General features: G+C 38.4%; 4 protein-coding genes across 35 annotated transcripts in view; 3 read left to right on the forward strand and 1 right to left on the reverse strand.

The window, feature by feature from the left end:
* LOC108046578 (serine-rich adhesin for platelets) overlaps nt 1-7092 on the forward strand; it is a 34830-nt gene extending 27738 nt beyond the window's left edge. For 5 of the 12 annotated variants that reach the window (XM_017126367.2, XM_017126369.2, XM_017126371.2 and 2 more), the window contains 2 exons: nt 81-484; nt 1811-7092. In XM_017126367.2, the coding sequence (XP_016981856.2) occupies nt 81-484; nt 1811-1955 (549 nt within the window). In that variant the 3' untranslated portion in view covers nt 1956-7092. Of the gene's footprint in view, nt 1-80; nt 485-1000 lie in introns of all 12 variants that reach the window. The other 7 variants (XR_001769389.2, XR_001769390.2, XM_017126373.2 and 4 more) reach the window with 7 other exon arrangements.
* A 1821-nt stretch (nt 7093-8913) lies between these two features.
* Nucleotides 8914-12892, forward strand: LOC108046676 (probable maleylacetoacetate isomerase 2). 3 transcript variants are annotated; one of them, XM_017126524.2, is made up of 4 exons: nt 8914-9077; nt 10679-10856; nt 10916-11246; nt 11687-12892. In XM_017126524.2, exons 1-4 carry the CDS (start codon nt 9054-9056, stop codon nt 11814-11816), a joined length of 663 nt encoding a protein of 220 aa, XP_016982013.1. In that variant the 5' UTR covers nt 8914-9053; the 3' UTR covers nt 11817-12892. The 3 variants fall into 3 exon arrangements, with proteins under 3 accessions (XP_016982013.1, XP_016982014.1, XP_016982012.1); XM_017126525.2 differs by lacking the exon at nt 8914-9077 and adding an exon at nt 10293-10316; XM_017126523.2 differs by lacking the exon at nt 8914-9077 and having other exon boundaries at nt 10622-10856.
* Nucleotides 12893-13224: 332 nt separating this feature from the next.
* LOC108046563 (probable maleylacetoacetate isomerase 1) lies at nt 13225-14226 on the forward strand. Its single transcript, XM_017126348.2, has 3 exons — nt 13225-13585; nt 13636-13966; nt 14018-14226. Exons 1-3 carry the CDS (start codon nt 13318-13320, stop codon nt 14145-14147), a joined length of 729 nt encoding a protein of 242 aa, XP_016981837.2. The 5' UTR covers nt 13225-13317; the 3' UTR covers nt 14148-14226.
* Nucleotides 14227-20350: 6124 nt separating this feature from the next.
* The window catches only part of LOC108046561 (RNA-binding protein Nova-2), a 31270-nt gene continuing 28011 nt past the window's right edge, over nt 20351-23609 (reverse strand). For all 19 annotated transcript variants that reach the window (XM_017126336.2, XM_017126330.2, XM_044458411.1 and 16 more), the window contains 2 exons: nt 22459-22987; nt 20351-21505 (listed from right to left, as the gene is read on the reverse strand). In XM_017126336.2, coding sequence (XP_016981825.1) covers nt 21285-21505; nt 22459-22987 — 750 coding nt within the window. In that variant the 3' untranslated portion in view covers nt 20351-21284. The remainder of the gene's footprint in view (nt 21506-22458; nt 22988-23609) is intronic.

Genomic DNA, 23609 nt, shown 5'->3' on the forward strand with positions numbered 1-23609 from the left:
TCTGTTTTCTTTCTTTCTGTACATAACGCTCGAATATAAAACCGAAATCTGACCAATCCCCGCCTGCGCCAAATGTATAGAGCTTCAGTTCGAAAGCGGCGCTGCACGGCCATGTTCGCATACACGCTTATGGCCGCAGTGCCAGCAGCAACACCAACAGCAGCAGCAGCAGCCACATGCAACATGCCGCGGCAAATAGTGCCAACTCTACCAGCAGCAGCACTAGCAACACCAACAACAGCAGCAGCTACGCATGTGCAACGCTCGCCAGCAGCAACAGCAATAATCCCGGCAACAATGCCACACCAGCAGCAGCAACACACGCCGGCAACATGAGTCAGCACGGCAGCAACTGCAATAGCAATCCGAATGCAGCGACAGCAACATCATCGCTTTCAATCACGCCCAAATCGGAATCGGGCATGGGCAACACTACTTTACCAATTGCCAAGGAGGGCGAGTTCCCCTGCAAGGTGTGCGGCAAGTAAGATTCCCCCAAAACAATTTGCAACAATCAAAAAAAAAAAAAAACGTGAAATCGTATGAAAATTCGAAAATCCGCAAGCGATTTGAGTGCCCGTAATTGAGTTGAGATCGTAAACGCACGTTGTACCGTAAAATAACTTCTGTATCGTATGCCGTATACGAGTTCTTGGTTTCTAGATCTTGAGTTTACTGTACCTATTGTTTTCAAAGAATTCTTCAGTTCGGTTCAGTCATCGTTTGTACGTTTTGAGTTACATTATCGCTACCCTCTTTCTACTTCTTTCTATAACTTAAGTTTTAGTAGATACCTCTTGTGAATCCTAAGTTTCATTCGTATGTCACTTTCCGACTTCTATGCCATTTAGTTAGAACTTTCGTCAAGCGATATTAACTGTTGTTATTGTTGTTGTATTGTATTGTTCCATGATGCGAAACCCCAATATCAAATCAAATCAAATCAAAACCAAAATCAAATAACGAATACAAACAATAAATCGCAATTGCAATTTTAAAGCGAAGAGTCACAACTCGCAAATAGACGTAACCGTAACTGATATCAGCTCCACAAGTCCACCAGAACAGCACGCTGGCAAAACACTCGGTAAGTAGGATCCGATCTCACCTTTTGGTTCATTTCGATATCCCTCTTCCGTTCTCACACTCCATTCACTTGGTCTCTGTTCTCTAATTTCGTGTATTATTGTAATTTGTTTTCGATAATCCTACTCACAGCGCCAAATGCCTCTGCATTTAATAACTTTTGTAAATATCATATTTAAAAGAACGGGCTGGTAGATCACCTCTAAAACAACCTCTTCAATCCTTCATTTGTAAATTGGAACAGCTGACCTTCGGCGTTTAAATAAACCATATTTACAAACCCCGAAAAAAAGCACAACCCGAAAGCGGCTTTATCATTCCAGCGCACAACAGACTTCAACTCTTCCGTTTTCTTCAAGATATATATGTACTTAATCACTAATTTATTTAATTTTTTTATGTACTCCTAAACATAAACTCTCTATTTTCCATAGTTATTTATAACAACAAAGCAAGTTTTACCTCCACACAAGGCTAAGTAAGAAGAAGTGAAGAAAAGATTGAAAAGCTGACCAGACTTTAAGTCTATTTCGTATCTCCGCATGACTCTCTGCCCAGCTATTACCTATGCATGTGCTATACAATATATGATCTATGTGCTTCATTATATCTAAATGTCCAAGTAATCCGCCTAGTCTGCATTTTAGCTGGTAGTTATCGCGATCAAAGGATCCAGACCTATGTGTTCTCATGGTGCCCGTCTTCTGCTCTTTTCTCCTGCCAGGGTCTTCAATAAGGTGAAGAGTCGCAGTGCGCACATGAAGACGCACCGCGTCCAGGAGCCGGATCAAAAGCACCAGCTGAACCACCAGGCTGGCATAGGATTGGCCACCACCATCGCCACATCAACCATCACCACCCCGTCGTAGGGACCGATCGAAAAGGATAAAGGATAATGGACAAGGAATTATTAAGGCGAACATAGCAAACAAACAAAAATCGATTGACAATCGCATTAAGCAAGCAGCAAGCATTGTTTACCACTGTTAGAATTTATGCTTAGACGAATTTGAGTCTAAAAATCAATGTCACGTGTACGTAGTAGTTAAAGGCATTTCTTCACTAGGTCTATCTCTAAATCTAAATCTATCTCTCTACCCCACTCTCTCAATCACTTCTATATCTATCCCCTAAGTAGAAGACACTGCGACTCGCACTAGGTTATAAGTCTAGCCAAGGATTGGTACAAGTTCAAATTGAATTGTTATTGACTAATGTAGGCAAGTGCAATATTTATGTTGAAGTACTAGTATAATACGAAATACGAATATGTAAGTGTATACCTACCGTTTTTTATAGTAGGCGTTTATTCTGCTCGACTCGACTGTAGATGTACTCTAAAACTATACTACAAATATGGCTAAAGCTAAGGCGAAATCCCGATCTATGATAAACACTAGTGCATAATTACTGTTAACTACAAGTTTTTCTACTCAAATACTCGTACATAGTTGCAACACACTACACTGATACTTTACTAGGGCGATAAATGATAAATGATAAATGTGTAGGACGTAAGAGAATCTCTATATATACATACTTGATATAATTACATGCCTAGGTGTACGACGTATGCGATATATGATTGTTGTTCTAGTTTTAACGACGCAAGTCAGCAACTCCGAGTAGTTGAAGTTTTACTTAGATTGTACTTACCTACCTACGAACCTAAACTATTGAACTATGGCTTAGATACCGAAAACCCAAGAGAAAATCTAGTGAAATCAAGTGATATTGAGTGAGATCAAAAACGATTTTAGCTAAACGTGAACAAAATTCAATGCACACCAATGTAAATGGAAGTTGAGAAAAGTTTTAACTTTACTTTTAACGCAAAGATGTAGGTTGTAAGAGACACTGTACATAAGAGTCTAGCAAATTAACCGATAAGAAAGGATGTCTTTCAAATTTCTCCAAAACGCATAAAAGACATTAATCTATTTATAATTATAGATCCCCTGCCCCTGCCCACACCCACAAATACAAAGGAAAAACAGAGGGTTTGAACTCCGAACTTTGAACTTTGAACCCCACTAAGAACACACACACACACACAGATACACTCACAGTGCCATTTTTATATAGGCCTAGGGTATACATAGTTATTATATTATTATTATTATAATATTAAATTAAATGGTACAACAGTAAATCTGCCAGTAATTTGAACAACAACAAGAATCACACGTTTTCCATTTGGACAGTGAGCTAATGTACTACAACAAATTGATCAATTGATTCAACATTTCTGAGGCAAATGCCGCCGGGTGGTATGTTATTGACAATGGCGTAAATTAATCTAGTTTAATGTAAACCAAAACCAAAACCAAAACCAAAGCAAAACCAAATGAAATACTCACGTTTAGTCTAATACCTTCCGCCCCTTTCCATTCACCAAAACCCATAGATTCGGACAGAAATTTGGAAGATGGGAACTATTAGCAATTCTTATGGTTGTACTCGCCAGTTGTGTGCGTCACTTTTTCTAATCAGGTGCTGTAAATAGAAAGAGCGATATACAAACCACCTCGAAACTGGAGTAACCATTCAGAGACGGGGTCTGTCACTCCACTATTCATTTTTCTGGCCTTGTGTTCGCAATAGCATTAGTAGGCATACAATAGTCATAGATTAAGTTGATGTACGACATAATTCTTGCATATTTTTTGGTGTTATATACAATAAGCGTAAGCAGATATACATAAAAAACCGATACAGCTACAGCAGCCCACCATAAAGCACCTTCAGTAACTGTTTGTTGTGGGCCTTCAAAGCCGTTTAAAGACTTTCTCGCGTACAAATACAAAACCGAATACCTACATCCCCTTTCAATCTGTAATGGTCATCCTTTGTTGTGTGCATTTTCTCCTCAGAAGTCTTCCGTTTCCGCTTCCATTTCCATTTCCGTTTCCGCCTGAGTTGGTCCATCTATTCTGTTCGATTCTGTTCTATGCTCAAATGCCTTCAAGCGTAAGTCTTAAGTATTATTAAATAAAGTATCCACAAATGAGTGTTTATCCTTAAGTAAGTGTTCAAATCTAGAGTGTAACGCTAGCTTAAGTTGACATGTGTGTGCACTTTGTTGCTTTTGAAAAAGTTTCCTAAAGACAAAGAAAGGATAGATGTAAAGTTAAGCAACTGCTCGAACGTCTAGTCAAATGCGGTAGATATATCACCTAATTTATTTATGTTTTATTTTAAGTTTCATTTACTGTGCCAAAATGTTTATCGTTTACCAATTAAATGATTTCAACTGTTTCATTTTTCACACGATCGTCTTGCCTTTTTATTTTCCTAGTTAAACCATTGCCGAAAATAGTAAAGGACAATCTGTGACATTGAGTGCTACTTCCTCTATGTTTCCAAGCGATTATTTCCGGAATCATCTGCAAAATCTCAGCGGCAGCGGTTCCGCCTCACTCACTTTATTCGAATACTCTGCGTTGTGATTGTTCATTAAGCGAATGTAAAGATAAACTGTATTTATGCAATACAAATACGTATTTAAAAGTAACCTGTATATAGATGGCGGCCCACGTGGCTCCAGCTTCCTCAAAAGCCAAACTAATTCTAGCTCAAACGTCGAATTCACTCGAATCATCAGTATATACAATTTAGATTCTAATTCAAAGACACTATATAGTTGCATGAGTGGTTTACTTCTTCTCAGCATCTGTTTGCCATATTTTGTAAATCATACTACCATAAATGTCATACCGAACGAACGAGAACCGAATATTAAAATTAGAAAACGCAACAGAATTACTTCGAAATACAATACAAAACCTTTTGAAATTGAAAACGATTGATAATAGCTATTAGACATATCAATTTTATTTAAACCGAATTGAGAAATCCATTCAAAAATATATATATATGTATACATAGTCCGTACACCTCCGTGTGCATCTGTGCATGTTTGCATTCCTGTTTAGCCAAGTAAGAGGTCATTTTAAGCGTCATCGTAGTATTTACAGGATCTTCTGTGAGGCACCTCTTTCGAATCTTTGCTTTCATGCGGAATCTCAGAGTATTTAGACTGACGAGTAATAAAACAATACGAAATTATGAGATATAACTTTGACGCGTTCCATAAAACCTTCGTTTCGGTGCCGAACAACGATCGATCGCGATCTTACCTAAGGACGCGATGTATTGCGAGACAAACTTTACCGCTCAGTATTATCGAAATGCCCGATTTCCTTTCCGAAAACGGAAACGGAAACGGTCGAATACAAATCGGGCGGATCGGCCCTGCTATGATTAAGTACCATATACATACAAAGAACTACACAAATCTACGATGTAAGTTTTAACTGTAATATGCAAAGAAACACTTTTATAAAGAAGCAAACTGTTACTTTATGGCATTTAGTTGAGATGCTGTAACCTCTTGTTGATCGTAAATTGTACTTAGCATGTAATACCTATTTAACTCGCAGACACCTACACACGAATACGGCATTAAAAAATATATAAATGTATTTATACAGTGCTAATATTAATATTCTGATATGAACGAATATTTTATGGTACATCTATATATGTACATAATAAGAGTAAATGTTTTCATGGTTGTAAACTGATGATCAAAAATAGATTTAAACAATTTTACATGCTTTTATTTAAACGCAGTATTACTTCGATCTTGCTTTACACTTTTTGGTACCTAATAATATTCAATAATAACGTCACATATAATGCATTTCTTTCAACGAACACAGACACGTCTCCTTCGTTTAACATCATTCATTGTTTTTACCAGACTTACAATCTCACAAACGATGCAATGGATAAACGAAATATTTTCTGAACATCACACACTTTGATAAGAAATGATCAATGTAAGCGATATTTAAAAGAAAAATCATGAATATTCCCTCCAAATAATTTTTAAAAAATTACGTATTTGCTAGAAGTCAAATCTCTGATAAATGTAATGGAAGGAGACAGAAGGGGATTAAGGGTTCTCAGGAACCTTGGCATACTGAGAAGGGGAAACTGTCTATAATGGAGAAATAATGTATTTAGCATGATGTTACCAGTTACATTTAACGTAATTACAATTACAATGATTATTGTGTATTGCATGTGTATGTGAAGTGTATGTAATTACAAGTAAACTCTACAAAAACCGAAAAAAACGAGATAAGTGGAAGGAGAAACTGTGGCACACTTTTGCCATTTAATAGTAGTCAATTCTTCAAAACGCATTAGGTTAAGAGTGAAGACGGCATGATGATATATGGACACTATTTTCTAAACGTATTACAACAATAATTTATGAATTTGTTGGTAATTTTATACATATATATACACAGTTACTTTTGTTAGCTAGCAAAACGACAACGACAACTTAGGTAGCGCCGAGGTAGATAAACTTTATGAATGTTGTACCCAAAGCCCACGCCCCGGACACCCGCGAGAGCACACTGTACAGGCACGAACCTCACGGCGGGATGGAGTCCTGGAATCCTGGAGTCCGTCCCTACGCATCCTACCAAGCTAGTTAGGTCCGCGTCCCTCGAAACACGTTTTCTCCTCATTGACACTCTACACTCCTCAATCGACACTCCACACTCATTGATTACAATCTATGTTGGATCCGTTGTACTCTGCCATTTTTGGTGTGATATTCTATTGGTTGTGGCGGTTATTTTAGGCCGCTTTACACATTGTTGCATTTCTACTAATCGTAACTGGCCTAAACTGGGTCAGAATATTACGAAAAACGAATACTGATAAACCAAAAAAATTAAATGTTATATAACTTATTCAATTTCCTGTTGTTGTTTTGGTTGTACATGCGCAATGGTTTTTGAACTCGTTTTGACTAACTGTAACTGATTGCCAAACTTTGTTAACTATTTTAGTCCATACATACGTACATACATACTTTTAGGTTTAAGCACTTGTAATTTAATCGAACATGATTTGAGCAAACTTAATGAAAATGAACTAAACTTACAAAACACAAAACGAAAATAAAGTGGTGGTCGTAACTAATGAGAAGTTGTTTTAATTATTTTCAAGGAAGGTATAAAAATGGGTAAGTGGGGAACTGACTTGTTTAGATTGGGGATATACATAGAGCCAAATTTTGACCAGGGTTTAAATACAAAAAAGGTATTTTGTAAGAGTTTTGGTCGATTCTAAATACCAACCAATAATAATCAAAATAATTATCAACGTAAAAATGCCATAATAACTCGAACAAAGAAACAAGCCGTTTGCGCATCTCCAGTTTCAGCTTAGTGTCAAGCTAACGGTATCCTTCCGGAGAACTTGCTTCCTATTGGTCGACCAATAGGATTACATGGTATGGCAGCCATTATAAAAATAACAGTTGATCTGTCGACATATACTAATATTCTGGTCACTTGCTTAGCTTTCTGTTCCCCTAGTACTTCAAAATCAAAAATTGCCTAGTTTGCATGGGAAAAATAGGATTTTGTCGGTCCAATTTGACAAGCCAAAGCAGATTTTTTGATTTCAATCACCAGGCCAACATAATCCTTAGTAAGTATCCAAATTTCAGATTTCTGCGTTTAGCAAAGGCGTTGTCAGAATTTCTCCATGGGGGATTAAAATCGCGATTTGGGGGCTTTTGGCCCCCAAACCCCTGCTCTGGCTGACTAAGCCCTTGTGTGCTTAAACAAAACTAACGGCTGTTTTAAAGTATTCTGCAAGCTGGGTACTCATTGGTCGACCAATGGTGTCCGCCATTATTATCAGGACAGCCATTATGAAAAGGACAGCCATTATGAACAGAACAGCTGATCAGTCGCAACTTGCTTAGATACCCAGTCACTTTTTGAGCTTTCTGTTGGCCTGGTACTTAAAACTCAGAAAAATTAATTTTTATTTCGGTTTTTTGATCAAAACCTTGGGAAATAATGGTCGCACGATGGAATGCCATACCTCGTTGAATTCGTTATAAAATTTCCAATTGAATGGCATTCACAGCTAAAAAATTTCATTTTGGTCGATTTTTCGCCAAAAAAGATGAGCTAACCCCTTACGAAAAATGGCGAAATCCGGAGGATCCGGAAAAATCCACTTTTATTGTGGTTTTTTGATCAAAACCTTGGGAAATAATGGTCGCACGATGGAATGCCATACCTCGTTGAATTCGTAATAAAATTTCCAATTGAATGGCACTCACAGCTAAAAATTTCATTTTGGTCCATTTTTCGCCAAAAAAGATGAACTAACCCCTTACGAAAAATGGCGAAATCCGGAGGATCCGGAAAAATCAACTTTTATTGTGGTTTTTTGATCAAAACCTTGGTCGCACGATGGAATCCCATACCTCGTTGAATTTGTTATAAAATTTCCAATCGAATGGCATTCTTAATTTATTGAATGTGCTCGCGTATTGTGGGTGTTTACTGTACCACAAGTATTTAATCCTTTCTGCCACTCTAATCCCTTTTAAGTTTAGCTGAGACACGACCCCCAAAGCTTTTTCGTAGGGCTCTCCTTTTTTCCCGCTGCACTGCTCTCTCCTCTCTCTGTTTTTCTCTCTTCCTTTCGGATTCGTCCTTCCCCTCACACACACACTCAAAATGGCATTGTTGTTGGCGTTTGTCATTGTCCTTTTTGCGTTCGCTTTTGCTTTCGCTTTCGCACTCGTTTATTTAGTTCAGTGTGTTCAGTTGCGTCCTGGCTTCATATCCTGTCGCTATCCTTTGCTTTAGCGCTTGCCCAAGCGGTTTCAGTTTGAGGTCTTGAGTGCATTTAAGCGGCTGCAAACAAAAACATAACTGTGCGGAAGGATAAGCCAAATATTCCTGGCAATCAGTGGATGGTGATTAGTGAAATATATAAACGCAAGAATATCCTTGGAGTAATTGCCGCTTTCCGATAACCGGCTCGGATCGTTACTCTTTTTTACTCTACATCGGGGTTGTGCGTCTGCACTGAACGGCTTCAAAATTAACTACTCAAAGTACCACCACAACGCTATGTCCTTATCGGCCATAGCAAAAGTAAGTAAATCCCATCCAGCGTCATTGGCGCCTAGTTTGGCATTTGGCAAAAATCCATTCCCGCAACATCACTCATACCACGCGGCCAGCAATCTCTGACTTCAGTTTCGGTCTGGGACGCACTCATCCCCACGAGCGTTTCTGCAATTAGATTCTGCGCGCAGCGACAAGCTTTCCTCCCTCGCGTACACACTGCTAAAGTTTGGCCACCAGGGTTGTCAGGCGGCGAAAAGTTCGCAAACAAAAAAGTTACAGAATTTCTAGGAAGTCCTATAAGGATATAGCTTGGATTTAAATTAGTTAGGTAATAAAAAACATAGTCAGAACTCATATAGCTTGACATGTGAAGTATAATCATAAACATACATATGTTATGTTCTTATTTAAATCTTGACATATTCTGAGATCCAACGATTAGAATCTCAATCTCTTTTTTTGTCATAGGGCTATAATTATGTTAATTGTTTCTTTAATTATTTACCTAAAGCCACAAAAAGATTATATCCCAATTAGTTTGTAAACTAAAATGTAAATAAATTATTTTTGACCTGTGAAGAAACTTATCTCTTGAGGTAGCCCTTAACACACACCACACAATGCCTTATTGTGCCAGTGACCTGACAACCCTGCTCTAGGCTTTTGACTCAAACTCCAACTCAACGAACAACCCCTAAAAAAGCACACCCTCTGGCGAAACTTCTGAGCCAATTTTCTCTTGAGCAGGGGTCCTGTGTCCTTGGCGCTGCCTTCGCGCTGCGGACTCAGGACGACGACCACGACAACGACAACTTGATTAAGGTTAATGCCCCTAGCCGACCTTGGGGTGCGACACAGTTCGGGACTCGGGAGCTCGGCACTCGAAACGGGGCAGCTCGGATCTCGCAACTCGGAACTCGGTCCTCCTCGTCCTCACTTTCCCATGGGTTCATTGAACTTTTAGGGAAACTCATTATGCCGTGTGGGTGGCACACACGTCGATAGGCTCTGCTGGGTTGATTGGCCAGGCCGGAACAGCCAGCTGTGTGTATATCATTTTAGGGCTCGTCCTCGTCGGCGGCCATTGGGTATACCACCTATAGAACAGAACAGGGTCCTCCGCTGCCCCACTCTCCCCCCGAAGCTCTTCACTGTTGCTCTGCAGCTGTTGTCGGGCGCTATTTTTGGTGCAAGACGAACTTGCCGCCGTGCTTTTTGCCAGTCTGTCGCTGGCGTTGCTCCTGTCTGGACACCATGAATCATGTGGGTATATCTGCGATCCGAAGTCGAAAACCAGTGAGAAAATCTGTGTTATCTGTGAATAGAAAGCGATAAGTGCGTAATTGAGAGCTCTACTTTATCGGGAAGGCAAACAAAAAACAGCGCTAAATGCAAATGATTAAACCAGTTTGACTAGCCGAGACTTTGTCAGCCGCTTGTTGTGCCTCCACCCAACTCGTTATCAGCGGCGGCAACCTGTTCTGCGATATATGTGCCTCTCCAAATTAGAATAAATAGATTTCGTAATAGAGCTGGTGGGCCCGTCACGCCATTCGGCGCTGGCCAGTTGTGCTAAAATGTCTTCTAATCATAGTCCCCTTATTGTTTCCTCCTCCGACGCACAGCCAATACTCTACTCGTATTGGCGCAGCTCGTGCTCCTGGCGCGTGCGCATTGCGATGAACCTGAAGGAGATTCCCTATGACATCAAGCCGATCAGCCTGATCAAATCCGGCGGCGAGCAGCACTGCAATGAGTACCGCGAGGTGAATCCCATGGAGCAGGTCCCTGCCCTGCAGATTGGTGAGTGTGCTTGGGTTCTCTAAAAAAAACCTCTTTACTTGACCATTTACTTGACCCAGATGGACACACCCTCATCGAGTCGGTGGCCATAATGCACTACCTGGAGGAGACCCGTCCCCAGCGACCCCTCCTCCCGCAGGACGTCCACAAGCGGGCCAAGGTGCGCGAGATCGTCGAGATCATCTGCTCGGGCATCCAGCCGCTGCAGAACCTCATCGTGCTCATCCACGTGGGCGAGGAGAAGAAGAAGGAGTGGGCCCAGCACTGGATCACACGTGGCTTCCGGGCGGTGGAGAAGGCACTGTCCACCTCCGCAGGGAAGTACTGCGTGGGCGACGAGATCTCCATGGCCGACTGCTGCCTCGTACCTCAGGTGTTCAACGCCCGAAGGTGAGTATGGTTAAAGTAACAATTGACTGGATAAATGGTACTATAAAGTATTAAACAAATTAAAAAGTATTAATATACTAATCCGAAGAGTTTTATAAGACAGCAATAAAACTTATGAGAGTTAACTAATATCATTTTAGTATTAGATAGTTACTCAAAAGCTAAAGCTTCTTGAGCTCAATGATGAATCTATTTTGATATTTGAAAACTAAAAAGATAGTCAAGTAGATGTTAACATAAAACAGATAAACTTAAAGCTTAATATTGTGCTTTATTTAAATTGACTTATTAGCTTATTTCTAATTTGTTCATTATTGAACTATCCCAGTGCTACAAAACTGACTTGTAATTAGGGCACCAGTTACAGAACGATTGACACCCATTAGAGGTTCCCCTTTTGCCTTGTTCTTGGAATAATTTAATTCAACTATGTCTTGCAGATTCCACGTGGACTTGCGCCCCTACCCCATCATACTACGCATCGACCGCGAACTGGAGAGCAACCCCGCCTTCCGGGCGGCCCACCCCTCCAATCAACCGGACTGTCCGCCGGAGCTGCCCAACAAATAGAATTTTGCGACGCCAACTGCAAAGCGCCGGAAGACGAAGAAGTGAATTGCAGTTCGTAAGCCAGGCACAGGACAAACTAAGAACTTAAATCTGATCGGTGGGCGAAGGGATAGGAAAGAAGGATTGAAAGGATGGCGAGGACTCCATTAAGCAGAAACAGTCGGATGTGATTTAAGAAATTGCTAACAGCATTTAAATATGCATAAATGCATAAAAATACTATCTATAACAAAACGAAATTCCAACACGAAATTCAAATGCAAAATTCTCAGAAACGGAACGAAAACTTATAATAAATTTTTCAGATTTCCCTAGTTTGTCATTGTGAACATGATCTAAAAGATGAACTCATATATATTAAATGTAACTTATTTTTATGCATTTTATTTAGGATAACAAAACATAACAAATTCAAGGAAAACTCATGACGAAAGGCAAAATTCAATTCAGGGATTTAGAAACAAAACCAAACACTATCGAAGATTTACAAATATATTTGATGTATGTATAAGTACTTCATGTCAAAGTTGGCAAATGCTAAACAAATCGTTCACAAAGTACAAAACGTCAGTCAACCAATAAGTAAACTAAACAAGCATACAAACTATACACTAAATCGAATAAATCCTAAGTAACTTACAAGAACTAAGCAAACAGCTTCGATTGATGGTTCTAATATCGCAATGCCTCTTAGAAACCACGAAAGCATAACTAATAACCATGTATTTCTCTCCAATCAATGCACATAGACGAATGACAAAGCCAACCAATTAAGTGCACAGTAATTTTATTAGCAAGTTGATGTAAATTGGATCGTGAGAGCCTCTTCACAACCCCTGTACGAGTAGATGTAAGCCTGCCGATGCCAAGTAACTACTTACTATCCTGCATGACAGTACAATGCGCGAATCGGAGGACGAACGCCGATGGTCACATCATACCACTATATATAGGACAGGATGCGCATTTTCGCATTCCAAACGAATACCAAATTGAATACAAACCAACTAATATGCATAATTTCCGAAATATTGTAACAGTTCCAAATACTATAAATAAATAAACTTCAAACTAAATTGAAAGTGTTCTTGGGAAAAGGGAGGGAACAATATGAATGTGAATTTAACTAAACCCAAAGAAAAACTACTTTCTACCAACCTGACTTTGTCAACTATTAAATAATAGTTTTTTTCCAAAATAATTTTAATGATTGCAGGTTAAAACATTTTTAAGATTTATTTTATTATAAAGATACAACACCTACAATTAAAAGCTTTCTACATACATTTTACAGAAAAGTGTAGCCTACTTTTGGAGGCTCCTTATAAATAAAAGCCTTTAATCGATAGTTCTATTAAAAAATTTTTAACAAAACAGCTGGGGCAATTGAATCGTTATCAACTAGCAAGTAAACAGGTTTTTTCAGCTGACTTATTAATTGCTTTTTTAAAGGAAAGAAGATTACATTTTTTTCAACCAAAATAAAGCTGCAGTTAGGCAAATGGCCCACAAAGCCATTTATTTTGCACCATTATTCAGGTCTTTTGGGTTACAATCCTTTGTTCGCAATATGTCTACAAACTCGAAGCCTGTACTGTATTCTTATTGGCCTAGTTCGTGTTCTTGGCGAGTTCGCGTAGCACTGGCAATCAAGGAGATAGAGTACGAAATAAAACCCACTTCGTTGCTCAGGACAGTCGACCAACATGCCTATACAGAGGAATATACGAAAGTAAATCCCATGCAAAAGGTACCTTCGTTAAAGATTGGTAAGTAATTATGGTAGTACCAAGTATATATTACATTCATATGCCAATAGACGGCCATACATTGTGCGACTCGGTGGCAATAATGCACTATCTGGAGGAAACTCGACCCCAGCCAGCTCTCCTGCCCCAGGATCCAGTAAAACGGGCTAAGGTTCGGGAAATTGTGGAACTTATTTGCTCCGGCATTCAGCCACTGCAGAATAGCGCAGTCCTAGATCACATTGGCAAGGATCAGAGTCTCAAGTGGGCCCAGCATTGGATATCTCGGGGATTTCAAGGTCTAGAAAAGGTGCTTTCCCAATCAGCGGGCAAGTTTTGTGTGGGAGATGAGCTCACCATGGCTGATATTTGCCTCGTGCCACAAGTTCGCAATGCCAGAAGGTAACTATGGATTTACCCGAAACACTTTAAATATTTGACTTTATTTTATAGATACAAAGCTGACCTGACCCCATACGCAACTATACTCCGCTTAGATCAGAAGTTACAACAACTCGAGGCTTTTAAAGCCACTCATCCCAGCAAACAGCCGGATTGTCCACCAGAATTTGCCAAAAAATAATCAAACTTAAAAAATACCAATTGTTTAACACATTCTTACTGCATTTATTCTTTATAATAAAAAGTTTTCTTTACCCGCACACCAAATCGAAGTAAAACTTCATTGAATTATAATATAATTTTTATTAGTTTTGTCATTTTTATATAATCGTTCTTAAATGTGTAATGTGTAATTCACGTAATTCATTTATGTACCGTCCTAACTTTGCATTTCTAAGTTTCTTTTCCATCCTGGATGCGGATCTTATAATGTTTCTGTGTATGTAGTATGCACTTATTGGCTTTCCTGGTTGGAGTGTTTCTCTGTGGTTGTGTCTGCGTGTGTGTATATATGTATTCAACAAATTTTACTATAAATACTATTACATACATACAGATGCGCCGGACGCATTACATAACATAACCATTACATTCGATATACATGCATGTTCCGTACTGTACTGTACTGTACTGTACCATCGATCGATCGCCTACCTAGCTTAGCTTTCATTTTATTGTTGGCCTTAGTTCGCCACTTCCGTAAAGTTTTAGTCGCAATCTGCATTATAATCTTCATTTTTTGTTCGAGTATGATCCACTTGGGGGTTATATAGCTATGTATATATATGTATGTAGAGAGGAGTAACTTTTTGCATACTTTTCGTTCGCAATTGTACAAGTTTTCTTATCGCTTTGTTTAATTGCAAAAATTATGTTTTTTGATTTGTTAAAACTTGAATGAGCTACGTTAAAGAATCTTATTGTAGGGATACCTTTTGATTTAATTGTTTAAAGATTTCGCTAGACTATTTTCTGTTACTTTTCCATGTTTTTTGGTTTTTTCAAATCTATACCTCAGAAAATGAAATTGAGAAATAAAGAAAACCTACTTTTTACCGTGGTTATGTGTGATCTTTTCCCATTGCGATTTTCAAATGCTAAATGAATAAATCTATAAAATCGTTTGCTTTGCTACTTGATTTTTAAAAAACTTTAATTGATTATACTTTGTAAATAGAGCATAACTAAATATCGTTGACTTCATTTTGCTTTTATTGGTTTACTTCAATTAGGACTTTCATTTATTTGCGGTTCATTTGCACTCAGAAAGGGATTTGGTTTTCTAAAATTTTATTTAAATATTTTGCTAATATGTATAAGTAAAACTTGTTTCTCTGCGCAATGTATTTTCGTTCTCATTGCCGCTACTTAAACAACATTCTCTACATTCTCCACAAACTGATTTGCTGGATTGTTTGCGTTTATTATTTTTTTTTTTTTGGAGCCATCATTTATTTCGCACCTAGGTTAATATTACATTTGCTTAGCCTATTTAGGCGGCATTGTATTTACATACATTTAAATACTCTATATACGTTAATTTGTTTACACCTTCTCATTTTGTCATTATTATTATCACAGTCAAATCATAAAAGATTTAGTACTTTTACTTTTGAATGAGTTTCCATGATGTTTGCTTTTTGCTTTTTGCTAATGTTCCGCGCTTTCGAATGACCATCGATCAGTGTTAATATCATTGCTATTATTTCCTGACTTTAAACCTATTGAGAGATCGAAAAGTGTGTCTGCTGCTGTTCTTCGTATTTCCTAAAGTGTGCAACGGAATTCGACGTTGAGTGAAGAGTGTGCTAGTGTTTCTCAAATATTCGCTGCTCCCCAAATCAGATTTCCTAAGAAACTTCTATCGAATCAACTATTTTATTTCGAATTTCTTATCGCCTGTATAAAATAAGAATTCCTACATGTTGAGCGAAACGTTGGACTTTCGGGGACCTGTTGCTTTTGATATTGGCCAGATATCGTGAAGGCCGTAATTTCTATGTAACTTTTGTTTCTGTTTTCTAAGGTACTCACGTATGCAACTTCTTAGGTTGGTTGGTTGACATTTGAGAAAGTGTTTAAGTGAAGAGACTCGAAATTCGATTTTTACTTGTTACGATCCGAAAGTTAATATTCTTTATCCGATAACTATTTTGTACACTGATTAAGATTTCATTTAAATACGTCTTCACTATGACTGTGATGCAGTTTTATGAGTTATGACTTAGGCTAGGATCATTTAACGTCATTATGTCTGCACTCCAAATACTGCACAGCAATATTTATAGTGCCTCGGGGTTTTTCGATCATTGAAAGAGTTTAAAATCTGTTTCGGCTACTTTACATATTTTTCTGATGTAGACCCATCCGTGCTAAATGAACTGTGCCAAATGGAAACGCAGGTAAATAAATAATGTTTGGGGTCCGTGCCGAGCTGCACTCTTCGATGCTTTAGTTTTAGTTTTTGAGTTTTAGTTTTGGAAAGTGGGGCCCTGCACGGCCCTCTTTGGATTTCAATCGTTAAACCGCTTTTATTTGCTCGAATTAATTAATATTATATTAATTTATCACACTAACGACTACGCTTTATACTTTTAGTGTATGTATATATATATAGTATTTAATATTTTACTAATGTATGCTTCTGTTGTGGTTGCTGAATGAACGTCCAATCCGATAGATTTATACATACAATGCTATATGAGGTTATATAATGATTCAGTTAGTTCTCCGATTATCCGACCTATCCATAATGCAGGTGCCTTCAAACAAATTCTGCTCTTCTGTTTACGTTTACGATTTAGTATATATAATGCATATGGAGGTGTGTACATTTATATATAATGCATTGCGCATCGTAATGTTTAATTGTTCTAATAACAGTGTGGGTGGCAAAGCATAACAAATAATAGTTAAAATTACTTTCATTTCATTTCGTTCATTTTTCATTTTTCGCTTTAAGTATGTAGTTATGTATGTATGTAATATATGTATGCACTATACGAGATTTGATTGATAAATTGAACTCCTCTTTACATATTTGTATTTTAGCAACATACGGATTTCGAAGAGCAAACTCGCTGCCACTTCGCTTTATTTGTTGTTCTTGTTGGGTTTTTTTTCATTAAATGTTCAAAGTTGAGTTTGAATTACTTTAGATATTTATGTATTGTATGTATATAGTTAATAAAAGTTGCTTTTATGTTTACTACTTTAACACTAATAGACTCCGTCGTTGAAATAACAGCTGTATTACTTTTCTTTTCTCTACGATCTATCCATCCTTTCCTCCTCCATTGTTATTGTTATAGATGCCTTTCAATAAATTAATAAAACTCCTGAACTCGTGTGTGTACTGGTGAAGCGAACTTAATGGGCACTTCCTTCCAAAGTTTCCTATGATTTCTTATGATTGCAGTGGATATAGTTGGTGTTTTGGGGAGGGGGGGTGGACATAGCGATAGGGTGAAATGTGCCTGATAGGTGCATTTTGTGGGTAACAGTTGTATACAGATGGTGAGCACAAAGCAATCATGCGGCTTCGCTAATGGTGCAACTTGGATCTAAGGCCTCCCACTTTACTTTTCGGGAATGTGGGTTGCGTAAAGCTTCGATTTGTACAGCAAATAACAAACGCATTCAAACAATAAAATCCAAACAAGCATAAAACGCGGGCTACTCCTGAACCGATGGGATCGGATCTGACCTCTTTATCCCAAGGGTTCCCAATCGAGGACCCCGACCTTCTCCCTTCGCCACGCCCTCTCAGCCTCGAGGAGCTGTGTTGATGGATCACAAATCGGACACTTCTGTGAAAAGGAGTTCGAATCGAATCGAATTGGCAAAGACTTCTTGCAGTGAATACGTATGCACTTTGGGGCGGGGATTCTGACTCCATGCATCGATGAATTGAGAACTTGATTTTGGGGGAGATTTCGTTTGCTTTTCAAGTAAAGCTTTTCTTTTCTCTTAGTTGTCTCATTAAAAAATTAATTATTTCATAATTAATTTCAAGTATCGTTTGACTTCTCTTCTTTTAATAAATATATTTTTCCTTTGTTTTGTTGTTTTTTTTTTTTGTTTTTTTTAAATACATATCACAGATCCAGTACAAATATAAGTATATATATTTGTGTTTATTTCTTCTTCCTTCCTCTACTATGTTTAGATATCATATAAAACTCATACATTAAACATAACTCAGTGAGCACGCGCAAGTGATACTGATATTTAGTACGAATGTGTGAACGTATGGGAGAGGTGTTTCTCAGGTGTGTTTCGGGTGTGTGTCATGTGTGTTTCATGTGGGCGTATGTAGGGGATTGTGAGTCGGTGTGTCTGTGTCTGTGATAGATGGAGTAAAGCCTATATAGTGCTTCGATTCTGGGGGCTCTGAATGGCGTTCGTAGCTCTCCCAATTCTGACGTAAGGCGAAGAAGACGAAATAAATGTTCGTTTGTTGTTGGATTGGTAGGTTGATTGGTTGATTGGTTGACTGATTGGCTGATTGATTGGTTGACTGGTTTTTGTGGGGTGGACGAAGGGGATCTGTGTTTTTATGCTTGTTGTGATTTTGGCTGTTGTTGTTTGTTAAGCTACGTTTCAAAGTTGTTACTGTGGAATTCTGCTGTTCTGAGACGGTCTATTGCATGTCCTGATCTCTGGATTTCTTCGTTATGATACTCATTAAATAATATGTCTAAATAAAACACCAACATCATCGTCATCCTTATTCCTTCCCCTTACGTTTTCGTTTTGTTTTTCTTTTGGATGTTAATGCATATTTCAAGGCACACTAGCATTTACGACTGTACTTTCAAATTTTCTCTCTTTTTGTTTCCATATTTCTCATTAGTTTGCTTATAGAACTTCTTCATTTTGTTATAATTATCTTCTGTTTTTCATTTGATTTGTATTTTAATCGTATTATATAAATATTGCACAAATAAGAACAATTGTAGGTAAGTTTTAACAATAATAGCAAAAATTAATAAGAACAACTTTCAACTTAAATATATAGACTTAGCTTAGGATTGGTTTGCCGTTGTGGTTTGTTTGTTACTTTTCTTTTGTTTTTCACTACGGTGATGAGCGTTTTCAGTGATTGAATCGAAATAGAAATCGAAGTCGAAATCGAACTGAGCAAAGTGGTTGACTGATTGCTGACTGACTGGCTGATTTAGTTGATTTTGGTTGATTTTGGTTGATCATGATAATGTTATAGACTGATTTGGTTTTGGGATTCGTTTGGGTTAGTGGTGGTGCGGCGCTTGTGGGTGGTTGATGGGTGGGCAATGGGGGCGGGGGGGTGGTGGTGGTGCGCGGTGGAGCGCTCCAAATTAAACACGAAATAAACGTTACAGGTTTTTTATTGTTGGTTTTTGTAATCAAATTTTATTTAAATTTCGTTTCATCTTTGTTTATCAATCGAAAAGAAATGTTAAACTAAATTATATGTGTAAGGAATAAAGTAAATAAGAAAAATTTCATTACAAGTAAAGCATTTCTCTCTCTGTAGGTGAGTGGTGTTCGTATGGGTACTTTTGTCCTGGTGTGTGTGTGTGTTGGGTGTATATGATTTAGGGAAAATTTTAAATGTGATGTTAACATCTTTTGTCTTTACACTGCGTTTCTAGATAGATATGTACATACAATTGTCGTGAAATGTTGGTTGAAATAATGTTTAATAATTGCACAATACTTAAAATTAACAAGGGAAATTGTTTGGTGGATTGTTTGTCTTATGAAGAGACCCCTAAATGAATGCATAAATGTGAATATTTTACAAAGAATCAATTGTTTGCTAAGGTTTTTTTTATGTTTTCCTCTTAATCGTTTTTAATATATTTTTGTGATGCATTAGGTGAGAGAAAATGTAAGACTTAAAATTAGGATGTAAGAAACAAATGTGCTAAATTTACCAAAGAATGTGGTTAACAAACGCAAAATGACAAAAAAAAGTAAGGAGTGCAGTTCTCAGACTGGCAACTAACAAATCGCAATGTGTTTTTTTTTTCATAAATAATATATAATAAACAAAAGATATAAGGAGTAACAAATCGGGAGCACAAAATCAAAACCAAAAGGAGACTCACGTGCGCGCGCAACACATTAACACCACTCGATCCGATCGGATCGTCTCTAAAACTAAACAACATTATCATGATCAACATCAACTGTTCATTTACAGAGGTCGGGCTGCAGAATCGTGGGTGTATATATATAGCTATATATATATATTAACAGCGATAAGCAATTATGGAGGGGGCAACAACAGAGAACAGATAAAACAGAAAAGTTTAACGAAATCACAAAAATGTCAATAAATTCACTCTTTTTGTTTGGTTTTTTGTTTCTTGTTTAGTTTTGCAATTGTATTTTTCACTAGCCTGTTGTAGTTGTAAATAGCAAGTGTTTTTGTTGTTGTTGTTGTTGTGTTCGGGGGGGTGTAGTAAAATATTTACCTTATTTCGAGGGTAAGAATCACCTGAAGTTTTCACTGAAAACGCTCGCTCATTATACATTTTATCGGTTTAGCTCAACATAATGCTAATAATTAGGTGTGTGGGGGGTGTGTGTGTAAGTGGGCGGTGGTGGCATATGTATATATATATATGTATGGGCATATGTGGGTAGATAATATATAAACAAGACTCAACAACTGTGTACATATACATATGTATATATGCCCCATGTATATCGTATCGTATAGCTTGGTCGGGAGTACCAAAAACAAAACACGCAACGCAAAACATACGCATCACAAACAAACAAAACACAAACTCTTTTCTTTCGCAACTAGTTTGTGTCTTAAACTGGCAATAGGCAATATAACTTGTTTTCAATTTTAACGTTTCGAGCGTGACAAAAAAATGCAACAATTAATAATAGTAGAAGTTAGTACGTAGTGTTTATACAAATTTTTACTATTGTTCATTTGGTTTTTCTTTCTTTCTTAAAGGGGTTTTTAGTTAAAGCAAATCTCTTGAGGTGAAGGCCGTGGAACAGTTTACTCAAAAAGTGTTTGGATCTTGCAATACGTAATTATTATTTCTTAATTGCTTAACTTTTAGCTGCACGCATAACAATTGGTGTTTCCTTTTTTGTTTTCCCTTCTTGTATTTTTTTAGGTTTGGTTTTTTATGATCTTCGTTTTTCTCTTTTAAGAAATTAACAAATTTTAGACGAAAAACTTGCTTGTGTGAGTGTTTTTTTTTTTTTTGGGATTGGGGGGAGTGGGGTAGTATGTTGTTTTGCTTTTTGCCTGTTTGTTTGTTGTTCTGTTAAGATAGCTGGTTGGTTGCATTACTCGGATTTTTTAATTCACAACAGTGGTTAATGGAATTTGTCGCGCCCTCTTTGTCTCCTCCTCGTTGATTTTCTGTTCAATTAGATATTGCGCTTTGGCAATGGCACTCGGCTGACCAGTTATGGTTACAATGCGATTTCTAGTGCCAGGTGCGAATATGCCCTTTTTGGAAATTTGCACATTTGCGCCAGAAACATGTTGAATTTCAACTAAACTACGACCGTTCGGACCTGGAATATTTGCATCAGATTTATATTAAATATTTTTAAAGATAGTAAATGATAGTATGGATAATATATGTGGGTATAATAGTAGTATATATATAGCATATTGTGTGTGTATTGGGCGTGTATATAGCGGTAAGGTGTTAAGGACGCCGTGAAAATAAAAACAAACCAAAGAACGAAAGTCGATACGCTGCAAAGGGGTCAGAGTGCCTAACCTAATGACCTAACGACCTTACAACTGACACTGAGGTAAAATTAACTGCGCAACAACGAATGTAAATCCAACAATGTAATAATATTTTACCCAATAATTGCACTAGCCAACTGGGCAATCACATCGATCCGCCCAGCTAAACGTAAGTATATCGAAAAAATTCGTTTTTAAGCATTAACAAAATGGGAAAGTGAATGTGTTTAGACCTACAACCTAACTGCTAAAGCTACTTCTCTCTTAAGCTAACGGATGCTGCTGTTCTGTGCGAATTTTCAGTGGGTTTTCCGGGGACTGATCGTGTTCAAGGTGGAACTGGAATCGAAGGGATCATGGATCATGGATCATGGATCATATGTGGCGGTGGATAGGTGTGAGGCAAGAACTTGACTAGAAATTTCGCTATAAGTTTCAATGAATTTATTAGGAAAACCTTTGAGAATGTCTAACGGAATGTTGTGTATGCATAGAATAGATTAACTCGATCAATCGATCGCTCTCTCTGGAATGAGTCGGAAATGAAGTGCCTGTGCCTGGTTGGCTATATCTCTATGTCTAATGGCTCGATGGCTAATCAAAAATGGGATGGGGAACTCTTTATCCTCCAGAATTTTCACAGGTGCTAGGGATCAAACGGGGGGGTTGGGTGGTTAGGGAACAGGCTAAAGAAAATTGCGGTGTTGTTGGTTCTCTGTTGGTTGGTTCTTTTTTGCAATTTAGTAGGGATAATAGTATGGACGCGCACCTAGAATAGCGCCGATAATCACTTCCGGCACCTCGACGTTCTTCGAGTCCTTGGAGCTGAGGTCGCCCGGAGTGGGGCTCTTGCTGAGTCCGCCCAGCTGCGCCGTGGTCGCCGTTCCCGTGGCTGCCGTCAGCCCGAAACTGTTGTTGTTCAGCGAGACGGGCGTGGCGCCCGGCGCCGTGGCCGAGCCCAAATGGCGGAATGGATCGAATTGCACCGCGGCAGCGTCCAGTTGCGACTGCGTCGGCCTGCTTGCGGCAGCTGCAGCGGCCGCTGCGGCGGCATACTGCTCCAGGTTCACCTGGCCGACGGCACCGAACACATTGCTGGCGGTGGCCGCGGACGCGGCGGCCGCAGTCTGCTGGTCCAGCGTCGTCACGCCGAGGAAGTTGCCCAGCGTGGAGTGGGCGCCGTTGGTGTGGGGCACGCCCACGCCCATTCCGAGGACTCCGTACTTGGCCAGCACTCCCAGGGCGGAGACGACTTCGTTCGTGACGGTCTCCGAGTAACCAGAACCGCGCATGGCAACCTAAGGGGATGGTGCAAAACACATATTAAGTATACGCCACGTTTACAGCATCAAAATAGGATACAAAGCAAAACAAAGTCCCCTTTAACTGATTCTGCTGAAGATCAGGCTTCACTAACACTTTACTAAAACTGCGGGGATAGTACAAACACACATATTAAGTATGCGCCACGTTTACAGCATCAAAATAAAGTTACCAATCAGGCTTCATTAGCACTTTACTAGAATTGCAAGTATATCAAAACATTGTTGGTCTGACAGTCATTATCTATACTGTTGAAACTTCTATACTGTTTAAACTTTAAAGAACCAAACAATTATCTATTTTAACAATGAAAATCTATATTATTATCTCTCAAATCGATGGCAAATAATAAAAAAGGAATGTCACTTTACTGTTCTACCTCTTTTACTTCTGGGAAATAAAATCAAAATTCAAAACCCCCCTTTCTTAAACTACACTTTTATACATCGCTACTTCAAACCGCAAGTTTGTTTTGATTGAATAAAAAAGAAAAACTATAACCTTTGAAATGTGCCAAGAAACTGTTGAATCCCTACAATTTACCTTACAGTTTAAATAACCAAATAATAAGGGACTTTGTACTCTGCACTCCAAGCC

Source organism: Drosophila rhopaloa, unplaced genomic scaffold (assembly GCF_018152115.1).
Source record: "Drosophila rhopaloa isolate 14029-0021.01 unplaced genomic scaffold, ASM1815211v1 contig_167, whole genome shotgun sequence".
NCBI lineage: Eukaryota > Metazoa > Arthropoda > Insecta > Diptera > Drosophilidae > Drosophila > Drosophila rhopaloa.

Coding starts and splice junctions, on each gene's coding strand:
- LOC108046563 (XM_017126348.2), top strand. CDS start 13,318: ATGGCCCACAAAGCCATTTATTTTGCACCATTATTCAGGTCTTTTGGG. Junction 13,586..13,635: donor GGTACCTTCGTTAAAGATTG/GTAAGTAATTAT, acceptor ATATGCCAATAG/ACGGCCATACATTGTGCGAC. Junction 13,967..14,017: donor CAAGTTCGCAATGCCAGAAG/GTAACTATGGAT, acceptor TTTATTTTATAG/ATACAAAGCTGACCTGACCC.
- LOC108046676 (XM_017126523.2), top strand. CDS start 10,631: ATGTCTTCTAATCATAGTCCCCTTATTGTTTCCTCCTCCGACGCACAG. Junction 10,857..10,915: donor GGTCCCTGCCCTGCAGATTG/GTGAGTGTGCTT, acceptor TACTTGACCCAG/ATGGACACACCCTCATCGAG. Junction 11,247..11,686: donor CAGGTGTTCAACGCCCGAAG/GTGAGTATGGTT, acceptor TATGTCTTGCAG/ATTCCACGTGGACTTGCGCC.